Raw genomic sequence first — 16,042 nt, forward strand, 5'->3', positions numbered from 1 at the left:
CACCGCAGACACAGTGGTAGGATATTTTTCTTTATCCTAGGAAAAATCAGCACTAAAAATAAAATCATGGCAGGACTTCCCTGTCGGTTCATTGGTGAAGACCACCTTCCAGTGCAGGAGGTGTGGGCTTGATCCCTGGTCAGAGAGCTATCACATGCCTCACAGTCAAAACACCAAAAACATAAAAGAGAAATAATACGGTAACAAATTCAATCAAAACTTTAAAAAATGGTCCACATTAAAAGAAAATAATCTCTTAAAAAATCATGGCAAAATAACTTGGTAACTTTTAAAGAACTTGAGAATTTGAAGCAGAGGCTATTTCATAAACAAAGGAAAATAAATTTATTTGCAATCATAAAACATTTTAACAAACACCTGAGTAAGAAAGATTAGTGATACATCAGTAATTACTACCCTGGTGTCAGAGCATCTTTCTGATCCATCTCCTACCATCCTGGCTTTGCTTCATCTTATTCTAGCAGTTCTGACTGTCTGCCTTCCTCTTCTTCAAAACTAACGTTTCCTGAGAAGAAAAAGGACATGTGAGTGTATTAACCTTATTTCTATTTAAAAACTGTTGATTTGCTTGCAGATCTTTTGTAATAAATATTAAACACATTATCAGGCAAAGTCATGGAATGTTAACTTTTATCTTAGACAGACTTATATAGTTTTTGCTTTGGTACCAGTAATAAAGTAGACAAAAAATATTTTCAGAGTAAATGCTAAGACAAGAATATGCATGTCAGTGAGAGTAAGGTTCATTGTTATCTTTTGCCTATGTGTACTGATCAGTAATGAAATTGATGGACTATAATTTATAAACAACACTGTTGAAACTCTGATCTCTATAGAGGCTGTAATCCACACTTCCCACCCTCCTTCCCCACCCCCATAATAGTGTTTATGTGAATTAATGATGAAAAATTAAATGTTGAAAGGGTTTATATTTTGAAGGTGTATGCTATATATTTCTACACAGAGCATTATTACAAAGTGTGATAAAGGTGAAAACCATGTCATAAAACGAAGCCACATCATTATCTACAGGGAAACCCAAGTCATGCGGTGTTTGGTGAAATGGAGACTAGCAAGGACAGAGTCAGAGAAAACACGTGTCACAGAGCTGTCCTTGTGCAGGACAGCTAAGAAGGAGTGACATTCCCAGAGTGGATCCCCCAAGACATCCCATCCCCAGGCCTGACCCAAGGATGGCCTCCAGCAAAGGCAGAGAAAGCGCTGTGTCTACTCCAGGGTGCTAGTGCCTCGTCCCCTCCTGCCCTCCTCGGTCACCGAAGTACAGGCTCACCCTGGTCTAAGCTGTCATATTGGAATTCCTCTCGGTCCTCTCTACTGGCATCTCCCTCCTCCTCTCCAGGCCGCGTCGACTCTAACTCCCCCTCTGACACATCGGTCAGAGGCTGGACCTCCTCCGCCATCTCGCCCCCACCTGAGATGGACAAAAGGAAACGGTATCAGCAGGCGCCTTTCAGCACCCACTGCTGCCTCCTGCTGACAGCAGCGCCTACCTCTCCATCAGGGGACCACCCCCAACTCAGAGTCTCAGCTCCACCCAGGCCTGACACCAGGTCCCCGTTCCCATCACAGTGACGGGTTTAAGGATGGGCGTCCTTTGTCTGATAATCTGATTCCCAAGAGTTTTTTGTTTTAAGTGTACAGTATATATCCCAGGGGTTTTGATGAGCATATGGAGAAAGAAGCTCTCTGTTTTCCAGGGTTCTTGAGCAGATTGGGTGACGATATGATAAAGTCACTGAGCTTTGGTCTCCAAAGGAAAGTGGGTACCACCAAGTAGAGCCAGTACATGAGAAAGTGGAGACCAGGGAGAAGACGCCTGATCCAGCCAGACCTGAGGTCGTACTACCCGACTGCTCCAGTGGGATGAACCAATGAACCAGTAGCAGTATTATTCCACTTAGGCCAGTTGGAGTTGATTTCAAGCCCTTAGGGTTTCTTTGGTGACTCAGATGGTAAAGAATCTGCCAGCAATGCAGGAGACCCTGGATCAGGAAGATCTCCTGGAGAAGGGCCTGGCAATTCACTTCAGTGTTCTTGCCTGCAGAATCCCATGGACAGAGGAGCCTGGTGGGCTACAGTTCATGGGGGTCACAAAGAGTTGGACACGACTGAGCGACTAACACTTTCAATCACTTGCAACAGAAGGACTCCTGCCCAGTGTAACCTTTGATCCTCCACAGCCCCCTGAGGACTTGCCAGGAAGTCCCCTGTGATGGTCACAGGGAAGTACTGTCCTTCAGGAAGGACCTGCCACTCCAGTTGCAGTCAGAGCCTTGCCTAGGTCATGCCCACAGCCAGTCACAAGCCAAGGATAAGCACTCAGATCCTGCTCCCCGGAGAGCCCCATTCCACTCACCCCCCTAGACCTCCATACCCTCAGCTCCTGGGGCCTCCTCCTGGCCTGGTCCGTCTGCAGCGGGCTGCTCCTGGGGAAGGGTTGGGGTCCACAAGGCCAGCTCTGTGATTTTGGTGGCTTTCCATTTTGGAATGACAGTTATCAGTGTCTCCTCCTCCTCCTCCTCTTCTCCTCTTTCCTAAGTTAAAAAATGTAAATTTACCAACATGCGTGGGATGTTTACAGTGCAGGTAGATGGGACAGGTTTTGAAAGGTGCTTTAACATTTCTATAACAGGATTCAGTGATCAGAGTAATTGCCAGTGTCAATGGTATAATTCGAGAGCTGAAAATGGAGCTTAAAACAACAGGGATGAGACATCAAAGTGGGATCAATACAGCTCCTGCACTCATCTCGGTGACAGTGGAAGAGGTTTTCAGACTAAGGTTTCCAGTTAAATGGCCAGAACTAATGACTCTTTGCAACCATTCAGCTACATTTCAGCTCTAAGATTCTTCAAACATAACAAAGCAAACACTGAAAGCAAGTAGGACCCCATGGGGCTCCTGGGCATGGAAATCTTTCTGTGTCCCCCATTTCTTGTTTGTAGGAAACAGACTCCAGCCTTTATGACTTTCCCTGAGTTCCCAAGGGCAGGTTCAGGCACTTGCTAACCAGGGAAGCGACGGGATGCAGAGACGAGGGAGGAGCAGCCAAGAAACAACAGAGCAGCCGTGGGGCAGGGTCCCGATTCTGCTTCAAGAGACACACGGAACTGTATCTTTGAGCTCTTCTGCAGAATTGAAACCCTAACAAGTGGAAGATGTCAACTACCTGATGAAACATTCTTCATTCTAGAGAGAAGGTCACAGTTGGATAACCTGGAGAACCACAGAACTCATCAGGAGAACACCTGAGGCCAGGTTAAAGGACTGCAGGCCCTGCACACACCCCATCCTTGTCAAAACCCTGCCCTTGAACCACTGCTATAAAACTCACCAAATCCACCCCCCCCGCCCCCCCACCCCGGCCTTGGGACACGCTATGGAAGGCCTTAGCTCGCTATATCTTCCTTTGCCTGGCAAACCAGTAAAGCTAGTCTCTTCACCAAAACCCTGTCTCTGAGATTCAATTCTGCATGAGTGGACAGAGGTCAAAATTCAGCATCAGCATCACTGTAAGCAAAAACCTAAAAACACCCAAAGACATCCACATAAGGATATGCGAGGGCATGGACTCTTAAGTTCTAGTCTCAAGGATTATGGCGAGAAAAAACAAAACACAGTCAAAGTAAACAAAGTCCATGAGTTCTAAATGTGGAATAGTTTATAGGTTGTAGTTCAGTTGCCAAATCATGTCCAACTCTTCGCAACCCTATGGACCGTACCACGCCAGGCCTCCCTGTCCCTCACCATCATAATGTATAATTCCAACAGTGGTTAACAGCCACATATGTCAGTGTTGCCAAGCATATTGGTCTACTTCTCAGATTTGTACCCATCACAAAATTCCAAAGGTTTGAACATCAGTCCTATAAATATGGAAAACTTCACTGTCACAAACATGATAATATCTAACACACAGAGTGACAGATCCCTGCCTAATACTTCCACTGAGTCACTCAGAAATTAACTGCACTCCTTGGTTTAAAAATTTCTGAGATTTGTCCCCCAGGAAGGGTGACACCAGGACTCTAGGACAGTGGCGCTCAGACTTCAGTTGTACCACAATCCCCTGAGAGGCTGTTAATGTACAGATCGCTGGCCAGCCCCAGGGTTTCTGATTCAGGAGGTCTGGGGTGAGATCCAGTAACCTGAACATGGAACAGACTGCCAGGTGTTGCCAAAGCTGCAGGCCCAGGGACTGCATTGCAGAACTACCGTCTAGGGGATGTCTGCTGTCTCATCACTTGTAGGTGCTCACGTGCACTCCCCTCATGATTCAGGCCCTCCTTCTTCCAGCTGCTGGAGGGTGGGTGGCCAGTCACTCATAGCAAAGTCCTCCCACGAACTGCCCTTGGCCAAAGGAAGCCGCACAGCCCAGGTTTTATGCCCACCCCGTTCATGGGCAGCCCACAGCCATTGACTGGCCTACATGGGAGTCTAAGGTACCTGGCCTCTCTTCAGAACATTTTTAGAAATTATTTTATTTATTTTTGGCTGTGCTGGGTCCTCGTTGCTGCTCTTTCTCTAGTTGCGGTGAGTGGGGGCTACTCTTCCTTGGGGTGCACAGGCTTCTCCCCGTGGACACTTCTCTTGTTGCAGAGCACCAGCTCTAGGGCATGCAGGTGGCCCGAGTTGTGGCTCCCGCATTTGGGAGCAAAGGCTCAATAGTTGGGGTGCATGGGCTTAGTTGCTCTGGGGCTTGTGGAATCTTCCCATATCAGGGATGGAACCCTTGTCTCCCATACTGGCAGGCAGATTCTTTACCACTGGGCCACCAGGGAAGCCCTGTTCAGGACATTTTGAAGGGTTATCCCACTTCAGAGCTCCCACAGGGTCCCATCACAACCCAACTTTCCCTTCTGCCCAACTCCGTTTCCTATACTGCCTCAGGGCAATTGATCCCAACACAGATCTACAGGGTCAGCCTCATCGAACAGTTTATTTGCCTGTGAATGTAGAAAAAGACACAGACTCTGCAACTTACCACGTCAGTCAAGCGATACTCCCCGTGCTGTTCACATCCAATATCAAACACGTACTTTCCAGGGCCAACAGGCTATGAGCAAAGAGAAACCAACTTCATTCTCGAGTGTCAACACCCGGCGGAAAGTACAAAGTGTGTAAATGTGCACACAAAGCACATAAAGTATAAATGTGACCTTCATAAACTCTACCCAATATCATGGAACCGGGGGAAATCCAATACAAATTAAAGATGGCTTTGTAAATGAACAGCTAATGGAATGCAAAGTGTAGGTCCTCCTACACTTGTTTAAAAAAAAACAAAACTACATTTTATTTCTTGACAAAAGTATTTATAACAGAAATTTTACTTAGTCAACACCCACAGTCAAACTAGCTAGAAAAGGACTACTAATAAATAATTTTTAAATATTTATGGAAATATAGTTGATTTAAAAAGCAGAGACATTACTTTGCCAACAAAGGTCCATCTAGTCAAAACTGGTTTTCCCAGTAGTCATGTATGGATGTGAAAGTTGGACAATAAAGAGAGCTGAGCCCTGAAGAATTGATGCTTTTGAACTGTGGTACTGGAGAAGACTCTTGAGAATCCCTTGGACAGCGAGGAGATTAGACCAGGCAATCCTAAAGGAAATTCGTCCTAAATATTCATTGGAAGGACTGATGCCGAAGCTAAAGCTCCAATAATTTGGCTACCTGGTGCAAAGAACTGACTCACTGGAAAAGACCCAAACGCTGGGAAAGGTTGAAGGCATGAGGAGGAGGGGCCAACAGAGGATGAGATGGTTGGATGGCATCACCGACTCAATGGACATGAGTTTGAGCAAGTTCCAGGAGTTGGTGATGGACAGGGAAGCCTGGCATGCTGCAGTCCATGGGGTCACAGAGTCAGACACGACTGAGTGACTGAACTGAACTAAGAGTATGAACATATTTAGAGATACTCTTCCATAACATCAGTAGTCAGCGTGGTATGCTATTTCATCAAGGAATCATCATCTATTTTACTCACTGTTGTTAATATTTGTTATGCTGATACTTTGACAAAAAACACTATGTAAACATATTCTGAGCTAAATCTTTAGGTACAGTCTTGATAATTTCCTCAAAGTAAGTTTATAGAAATTGAATTTCAGGACAAAAGTATGTATAGGTAGATAGGTAGATAATCTGATAGATAGATTTTATCAGAATAAGCCTCTAGTAACTTTTACTCCCACAACAGCATTTAAGATCCCTTTGTCTTCAAACCCCTATTTTTTCCTGGGCATTAACATTTGTTCTATCTTTACATTCTTATATGTAAAAAAAAATAGGATCTCAGCATTTTAAGTCACATCTTTTACATTATTAGTAAGGCTTAATTTTTTTCAACATTTTTGAAATTTAAATCATGTTGATTGACATAAGTGGTTTACATATTACATGTTACAAATATCCCAACCCCATTTGTCCTTTAGGTTTTAAATTTTCTTTATGGTGTTTTCTAATCTATATGGGATTATGTTTGTCAAGTGGGATCTTTTGGTTTTTCCTTTATATTTCTGTTTAGAAAGTCCATCTTTCTCAAAAAAGAAAAAAAAATGCTTATTTTTCTGTCTGTGATTTTCTGTTTACATTTAAATATTTATTTCTTCTAGCAAGTATGGTTGGCCAAAACATGTGCTTGGATTTTCCATGACATCATATGGAAAACCCCAAATGAAATTTTTGGCCAACCCAGTATCTTCACCTAAATGCTGAAGGACAAATTCTGGTTTTATTTTTCTCCCAAATTGTTATCAAGCTGTCCCAGCACCATTTCTTGATTTCTCCCCACCATTTCTTTCAACTGGAAATGACATCGTTTCAAGTGCTAAATTATTGTATATGCTTGAATCTGTCTACTCTGGGACCTAAGTCACTAACTACGTATATCTCTAACCTAGCAGCACACTGTCTTCGTTATTGAAGCTTTATACTATATTTCACAACTTCCCAGCAAGCATGTGAACAGGTAAGTCTCTGAAGGAAGAAAGTCAAACTAGCAGGAGAAGTATTTGAAGATGCTGGGCCTCACCAGTAACCAGTGAACTGCACACTAAAACTATGAGATAACATTTTTTACCCAATTAGGTTTGAAAAAAAATTAAAGACTAATGAAATCCAGTGTTGGTGAGAAAATGTGATGAAGAGACTCCCATATTCTGTTGATCAGAGTACAAACTGGCTCAGCTTTTCAGGACAATTGGCAGTATCTGGCATCATTTAAAACATCAACAGTTTGAAAAAAAATATCAAATCTAGGAACATAGGCTCCAACAGTAGACTGCTGGCATTTGAATCCTAGCTCCATCACATAACAGAACAACTTTGGATGCCTCAGTTTAACCTGTCTTTGTTTTTTGTATCCTCATACGTAAATGGGTACACTTTTATTTTAAATTATATGAGTTAATAAGTGTAAAATACTTAGAACAGTGCCTGGCACATAGTAATTACTCAAAAAATGATGCAATATTATTAAAGGAGAATGAAACTAAGTTATATACAACATTTACTGCATCTAATCATCAATAAATCACCAGCATCTATAAGAAAAAAAATATCAATACTTGTAGATTCCCCAATTCCAGTAGCTAACCAACATAAAAACTTACAAATGTTCACAAAGATAGAAGATGTTTCTCTGGGTATATTTTTGTGTCCTGAAATCCTGAAAGAGATGGGAATATCAGACCACCTGACCTGCCTCTTGAGAAATCTGTATGCAGGCCAGGAAGCAACAGTTAGAACTGGACATGGAACAACAGATTGGTTCCAAATAGGAAAAGGAGTATGTCAAGGCTGTATATTGTCACCCAGCTTATTTAACTTCTATGCAGAGTACATCATGAGAAACACTGGGCTGGAAGAAACACAAGCTGGAATCAAGATTGCTGGAAGAAATATCAATAACCTCAGATACGCAGATGACACCACCCTTATGGCAGAAAGTGAAGAGGAACTAAAAAGCCTCTTGATGAAAGTGAAAGAGGAGAGTGAAAAAGTTGGCTTAAAGCTCAACATTCAGAAAACAAAGATCATGGCATCCGGTCCCATCACTCCATGGGAAATGGATGGGGAAACAGTGGAAACAGTGTCAGACTTTATTTTTTGGGGCTCCAAAATCACTGCAGATGGTGATTGCAGCCATGAAATTAAAAGACGCTTACTCCTTGGAAGAAAAGTTATGACCAACCTAGACAGCATATTCAAAAGCAGAGACATTACTATGCCAACTAAGGTCCACCTAGTCAAGGCTATAGTTTTTCCAGTAGTCATGTATGGATGTGAGAGTTGGACTGTGAAGAAGGCTGAGTGCCGAAGAATTGATGCTTTTGAACTGTGGTGTTGGAGAAGACTCTTGAGAGTCCCTTGAACTGCAAGGAGATCCAACCAGTCCATTCTGAAGGAGATCAGCCCTGGGATTTCTTTGGAAGGAATGATGCTAACACTGAAACTCCAGTACTTCGGCCACCTCATGCGAAGAGTTGACTCATTGGAAAAGACTTTGATGCTGGGAGGGGTTGGGGGCTGGAGAAGGGGACGACAGAGGATGAGATAGCTGGATGGCATCACTGACTTGATGGATGCGAGTCTGAGTGAACTCCGGGAGTTGGTGATGGACAGGGAGGCCTGGCATGCTGCGATTCATGGGGTTGCAAAGAGTCGGACACGACTGAGCGACTGAACGACTGAACTGAACTGAACTGAACAGAGTGGTCCTATTTGTGTAGTTAAAATCCCCACACTGTACTTCTGTATGAGCTGTCTGTGTAAATCTGTACCTCCTGGCCGCTTGAGGTGGGTGGGGAGGAGTCCAGGGGCAGAGTGTTTTACAAGTGGAACATCCTGGTGTGTTACCTGTGCAACTCTGAATCTTTTACTAACTGGCAGAACAAAGTCTCACTTTCATTCTCATTCCTCAAGTTGGTTTAGGTTCACCATATTCACAGATTCCTCCCAACCAACTTGTGTTAAGTTCTCTTTCCTCCACCCATCTCCCTGTGCCAAAGAAATATCCCAGGAGAATTTTGCAAAAATGACATATTTGGTGGAGAAGGAAATGGCAACCCACTCTAGTATTGCTGCCTGGGAAATTCCATGGACAGGGGAGCCTGGCAGGCTATAGTCCATGGGATCACAAAGGTCAGACACGACTGAATGACTAAAACAGCAAACATGTTTAATGTATAGATTTGAGGAAAAGCTGCCTGCGCTACAGAGACTACAAGTAGAATCTGTAATAGGGGCGTGAATTATATGGGAATGAAAACTGGAATCTGGGGCAACTTTATTAAATCAGTTGGATGTTCCCTATGTCAACATCTAACACCTTTCATTTGCTCCAAAAACTCTCTTTTTTGTGGAAAGTGTCTGTTCAACCCCTGATCAAAGCTACAGCAAATGCAGGGTGGTAGGTAGGTTCCAAATGATTCAGGGTTTCTCTGTATCCCACGAGGGCTCGGGAAGTAAGACAAGCAAGGTCACAGAATCCTCCAAACAGAGATGATCCATCATGGGTACTGTGAACTGGAAACCTCCAGGCCCAAGGCCAGGAGCAGCCCTCCAATCCCACTGCAGCCTGGAGTCTGTGGGCTGGTGCAGAGCTCAAGGGAGGAACTCATGGGGTCTTCCTTCCCAGGCTCAGGCTGCGGGCCTCTCAGGAGAAAGAAAGTCAAAACATCACATGCCCAACTGCTCAGTCATTTGAACAAGTAGGTATTTCACATCCAATTTACTTATGAGACCAAGGTCAACATGCCCCAATGCTATAAGGATTCCCACTGCTGGGAGGCTGTGTGAATGTTACTGAGACGCAGAGACCAGCCAAGCCTCCCCCATGCCCACGCTGTCCTGTGTGGATAGCAGAGAGGCTCAGCTCTGTCTCCCTGTCTGGAGTGAGTGTAGGGTTTGCCTGGGTTTGTCCTCTTTCCTGCTCACACACAGTCACAAGCAGGGCGGGGGGTGGGGCACGGAGGCTGCTGCTTTGCACGGGGGTGGCAAATGTCACTGCCCATTGACTTACGTTTTTGTTCAAGAACTTGCCCTGGTACCTGTGGTTCAGGTGGATGAGCTCAGCTGCGCCCTCCTGTTGGCCATTCACCCAGGCACCCACGTACTTGCTGCCCGTCTCTGCATAGAAGTAGGTACCCTGCCCGTGCCTGGTGAAGACGAAGAGCACAACACACTTGGTTCTGCTGCAGTGAAAACCCTTCCAGGTTTATGAGACAGAAATTTAAATCCAGGGGGGCTTAGGCTGATGTGGCTCACAAGCAAAATGGCTTCTATATCTGGGCTCATTCAAAACACATCCTGCTCACAGTCCAGGCATGGCTGGGCACCCCTGCTGGGCAGCAGCAACCTCCTGCCCATCAGCTGGTTGGCTCAGGCAAGGGCCAGGGCTCCCAGGAGCTGTGGTTCAGCCCCAGCAGGTTGTCCTGTGCCCTCCATGGCCTGGGGCCCTTGGGCCTGTTTCCCAGGGAACGCACCTGACCAGCAGGGCATTGCCCACAGGCTCTCCCTAAAGCTATGAACTGCAGGGCCACGCTGCCCAGTGGGCTCCGGTCATGATTCTGTTGCTTAGTCACGGTCGTGTGCTCACGACATGAACCAAGCTGTGGGTCCGAGGAGGGGATCGAACCTTTGGTGGGCGAACCATTCTCCAGTGTAGGTGTCGTTGTTGACGTAGTAATACACGCCGTGGCCGTGCCGAAGGTCATCTGCCCACTCCCCTGGAGGGACCACACAGACGTGTGTGTATGCACATACATATCTCCACATATGCACGTATTTTATCATGCAGAACACATATCTTGTCATACGTAATAACATATACAAATAGAAATGTTGTTCAAATTAGATTAACATCGACACTGAAATCAAAATGACCCCAATGAGATTAGGCTCGTAAGGATTTGAAAGAATGGAATTAAATCCTAAATTAAATTGCTTTGAGCTGATTTAAAAAGCAGACGGAGCTATGTCTGGAGCCTGTTTTCTAAGATTCATGAAACAAAACAAAAGAGAAATCCCATCTCTAGTAGGAAGATCAGTGACACTCTCCACTATGGTCTCGGGTTCCAGCAGAAGTCCCGAGGCAGCCTCGGCTCTGGTTTCACGTGGCCAGCAGGCAGGCTGCTCCAGCCTGCCCCCATTGTCCCTCGCCTGCATTTACTGAACAAGTACCATCGGTTAGCCCTGGTTCTGAGCATCTCACCTGTGTGAATCCATCTGGTCCTCACACTGAAGAGAAGGAGGCAGAAACAAGGCGGAATGAGGTCCCTGAATAAGGTCACACCTATTGTCACCCCAGCTCCAGGGTTGGGCTCACAGACCTTTTTAGAAATCTGATGAAAACTAGACAATTTCTGCCCAGAAAAGCAGTCCAGAGTCTAACCTTTGCACATGGTTTGTAAAGCTCACCACCCACCCCTGCCTGTCGGAACTGCTTTCATCTGTTGTTGGGACTGACTTCCCTGGTGGCTCAGACAGTAAAGAGTCTGCCTACAATGTGGGAGACCCGGTTTCAACCCCTGGGTGGGGAAGATCCCCTGGAGAAGGAAGTGGCAACCCACTCCAGTACCCTTGCCTGGAAAATCCCACGGACGGAGGAGCCTGGTAGGCTACAGTCCATGGGGTCGCAAAAAGTTGGACGCAACTGAGTGACTTCACTTTCACTTTTCACTTGTCATCACGCAGGTGACAGTGGTGGGGGGAGCAAGAGTGAGGTTCATGTTAGGGGGCAAGAATCTTCCTGAGACGTAACTCTGCCATGTAACACAGAAGTTACAGCTACGGCAGAGTAAGAACACCTCCCAGAGCAGAAGCCCTCAGGGAAAGAATCATCATCTAAAAAAACAACTCCAAGGAGAAGAAAACCACCAAGCACCAACAGCCTGGGTCCACCCTACTACCCCGGGTCTACCCTCACCCCACAGCTTCCCTACCCCCCCAGCAAGAAGGTTTGCTTCGTGGTAACACTTCACCTTCATATCTCGATCCATCTGGGTAGATGAACGTGCCTTGGCCGTGCTTTTTGTTTCTAACATATTCTCCGACGTACCGAGCACCATTTTTAAATTTGTAGATCCCCTGAAACACAGTGATGATATAATTTATATCACTCCTGAATTTAATGATTGCTAATAGAGCATTAAATCGGGAAAACCACCCATTCAAGTCACCGATTCTGACCTGGCCATGTCTTTTACCATGCTCATAGCTCCCTTCATATACGTCCCCATTGGGCAGTCTCGCTTTTCCGTGTCCGTGCCGTTCACCTGCCTCATTCCGTTCCCCTTCATACTCCTGGACAGAAGATAATCACAGCTACTCTTTATTAAGCATTAACCATGTGCTAAGCATTTCATAAATTCAACAGCATTCCACTGAATTCTCCTAACCCTTGACCTTGTCTTACAGGTGAGGTAGGCTCCAGGCCTGGGTGACACGGAGCATCAGTCCAAGCTCACACAGCTGGTACCTGTTCATGGTGGACTTTCACTCTTTCCCTCCACTTTATTATGATAATCCTTTACACTGTAAACAAAACCAACCACTTGGGGGAAAATGCAAGATAGTCCAAGTTGTGTTCTTTACAAGGACATGTTGGAAGTATTAATAGCATTTGCAGGTGGAGCAGGTCCTGAACCCACCTTCCTCCAATAATCCATAATTTAAAATACAAATCATCCCTGGGTGTCCATGGCCTGAAGACAGCTTTGACCTTGAGGAAAGCTCTGATGTCAGGAGAGGAACAGGGGGAGCTGAGGAATGAACCAGGCTCAATGGTCAGCTTGAGTTTCCAAACTCAATTCAGTTTAACTTATTTTTAAACTCAAGAGACTTAAAGTTCAAACACTCATAACCCAATAGGAAAATAATTACATATCTACCTTTATAGTGGGCTTTCCTGGTGACTCAGATGGTAAAGAATCTGCCTGCAATGCAGGAGACCTGGGTTCGACCCCTGAGTTGGGAAGATGCTCTGGAGAAGAGAATAGCAACCCACTCCAGTATTCTTGCCTGGAGAATTCCATGGACAAAGGAACCTGGAGAGCTATAGTCCATGAGGTTGCAAAGAATTGGACACAATTGAGCAAGTAACACACACATACACACACACACACATCTTTAAAGTAAATCAATAAAAAACAATACTAGTGTCTCATTTCCCTATTGTCTCTATCCTTCATAAAAGACATGTTTCTCAAGCACCTAATTACATGGGTGTATTGGAGAAGGAAATGGCAACCCACTCCAGTGTTCTTGCCTGGAGAATCCCAGGGACAGAGAAGCCTGGTGGGCTGCTGTCTATGGGGTCACACAAAGTCGGACACGACTGAAGCGACAGCAGCAACAGCAGCATGTAAATAATAAACAATGAAATGGCAAGGGCACAGAGCATGATCTGACCTGGACTTGGATCTGGATAGACATTAGCACAAATTCAGACACATTGGCATCCCGCTCCAGTACTCTTGCCTGGAAAATCCCATGGACGGAGGAGCCTGGTAGGCTGCAGTCCATGGGGTCGCGGAGGGTCAGACACAACTGAGCGACTTCACTTTCACTTTTCACTTTCATGCATTGGAGAAGGAAATGGCAACCCACTCCAGTGCTCTTGCCTGGAGAATCCCAGGGGCGGGGGAGCTGCCATCCATGGGGTCACACAGAGTCAGACACAACTGAAGTGACTTATCAGCAGCAGCAGCAGCAGATACATTAAATCAAGGGCTTCAGGAAAAAAACGTTTTTGCAGTTTTTGTGCTTTCCTAGCACTGTTTGGCTCAGAAATTCATGCTCAGAATATAAGGCAAACTTTTATAACCTTACAAATTTGTTTCAGGGTTAGTCTAAATCAAAATGTATAAAAGACTCCCCTTCCTTCCCCAGAGACTCCTAATTATACCCAAAACGAGCCGCAAGGTTGGCACCTTTCTCAGTCCCTTGGACAACAAGAAGATCAAACCAGTCAATCTTAAGGGAAATCAATCCTGAATATTCATTGGAAGGACTGATGCTGAAGTTGAAACTTCAGGATTTTGGTCATCTGATGTGAACAGCATTGGAAAAGTCCCTGATGATGGGAAAGATTGAGGGCAGAAGGAGAAGAGGGCATAGTGGAAGGGTCGGAAGAGTCCAGCTTGGGATGACCAGCCATTCAAGGAAACTGCCTCCATGGAGGGTAACAGCAGGACGCTTTCAAAGCCTTCTATTTGGAAATCTTTGCCTTTAACGGGAGGAGGAATGGTGGAGGAGGGAGCGAGAAGGGATGTGGTAAGCAGACGTCATAACGTTTCACCTTTCAGAGCCAACTTACAGGACGCAGCGCCCGCTGTGGCCAGCATGGTCCTTGTCCTTGGCTGGGCCTCCCGGAGGGACTGTGGCGGGCCTCCAGGCCGCCCCACTCTCTGAACCCGGTTTCCAAGGGTCCACGCAACCCTGGGAGCTCCTCCCTTACCCGGAACTCTCACCCCAAGATCATTCTCTCCCTCCTCTTCCAACTCCTCCGAGCCCAGGTCCGACATGGCTTCGCCCCAGTCTGGATGCCCGCTGCCGCCTGCGCCTTTCTAGTCGGTAGGTACCAGCTGCCTGCACCACCGCGTCCGTCGTCGCCATGGAGACACGGCCAGGCTCTCTCCCTCCCAGCCCTGGCCGAGAAGCTGGGAGGCAGGGGAGGAGTAACCGTTAACGTTCGGGTGCTGTCATAGCAATGGGACGCAACCGCCAACCGCCGGTTGCCTTCCCGGAAGAGAGAGGGGTGGGGCCTGGGACCGGACAGCTTGGGAAGGAGCCAATGCCTGCCTTCAGGTGCTGTCATAACAACGTAAGGAGAGCCTCGGCCAATCGTCACCCAAGGAGGAGGGGGGGGCGGGGCCTGAGGCGTAATGGGTACCCACCTGCTCTCTTACCAGGACACCCCCTTTAACCAGCGGCTGGGTGATGCTGAAACTAGAAGGGGTGGAGGAAGCTCATAAGGCCAGCTCTGGAAAGGGCCTTGCCCCTCCTAGAGGTGGACACTGACTCTTCTCAGCCCTGGCCCTTGGTTCCTTGGGTCTCTCCATAGGCCCTGCCTGCCCCTCATTACCTTTCTGGGCTCTTCCGACCCTTCCATGTTGGCGGTCCACAGAGATGCATTCTTTGCTATCTTTTCTTGTGTTTGTAAGCATCTTCTCCTGACTCAAGGAGTCAGCTCCAACTCATTAGCAGATACAAGTCTACCCTGATGCCAGTCAGGTTTGACAGCCCTCCTCCATCCCAGATGTGAGACCAGTCTCCTGGGAGTTCCCAGTGGAGCTTGCTCCCTCACACACACGCACGCACATTCACACTCATTCCCACTCTTAAATGGGCCTCTCTTAAGCTTCCCTCCAGTTATCTGACACTCGGTCTGCCCAAGACCCCTCATGATCTCCTTCCCAGTTCCTCTTGTCACCACCCTGATCCAGGCCTTCTTCCTCCCCTTGTTAACTCTGGCAATAGGCTCTGGTTCAGCCTGTTTGTCTCCAGACTTAGGCACTCTTAACCACTTCACCCTCCTCCTCTACTCGGAAACCCACATGCAGACCAGACTGCATGCAGACCGCTGTATTCACTATCTCCATATTCAAATCCCAAGTCATCCTCTCAGCCTTCTGGTCCATCAACACCTTCCTATACTTGTTACATGATTCAGATAAAGCAAACCGTGAAAAAAAATAATAATAAATAAATAAATAAAGCAAACCGTGAGCACTGTCCCCAGTACATCCTTCACGTCCCCTCCTCTGTGCCTTTGCCTGTGCCAGATGCTTCCCCTGGAAGTCTTCCTTCTGATGGCCTTGCCTATAGCCAGAGCCATTCTTCAAAGACTGGCTAAGGAACCACTTCCAGAAAATGCTCCAAATTCATGATAAGGATGCCCCCGGGGAGGAAGAGGGGGGCAGGGTTGGAGAAAGAGGAAAGGACTTCACCTCTCTGTGTCATCTGTCTATTATCTATCTATCCATCT

General features: G+C 46.4%; 1 protein-coding gene across 1 annotated transcript; it reads right to left on the reverse strand.

The window, feature by feature from the left end:
* Nucleotides 1-321: 321 nt before the first annotated feature.
* Nucleotides 322-15,762, reverse strand: RSPH1 (radial spoke head component 1). The gene is made up of 9 exons (XM_069581638.1): nucleotides 14,526-15,762; nucleotides 12,244-12,357; nucleotides 12,036-12,141; nucleotides 10,691-10,781; nucleotides 10,076-10,211; nucleotides 5,027-5,098; nucleotides 2,417-2,576; nucleotides 1,313-1,453; nucleotides 322-526 (listed from the first exon to the last, which is right to left on the reverse strand). The coding sequence occupies exons 1-9, from the start codon at nucleotides 14,577-14,579 to the stop codon at nucleotides 474-476; spliced, it is 927 nt and encodes a 308-aa protein (XP_069437739.1). The 5' UTR covers nucleotides 14,580-15,762; the 3' UTR covers nucleotides 322-473.
* Between the last annotated feature and the right edge of the window lie 280 nt (nucleotides 15,763-16,042).

The sequence above is a fragment of the Ovis canadensis genome, chromosome 1, assembly GCF_042477335.2.
Source record: "Ovis canadensis isolate MfBH-ARS-UI-01 breed Bighorn chromosome 1, ARS-UI_OviCan_v2, whole genome shotgun sequence".
In the NCBI taxonomy this organism is placed as follows: Eukaryota; Metazoa; Chordata; class Mammalia; order Artiodactyla; family Bovidae; genus Ovis; species Ovis canadensis.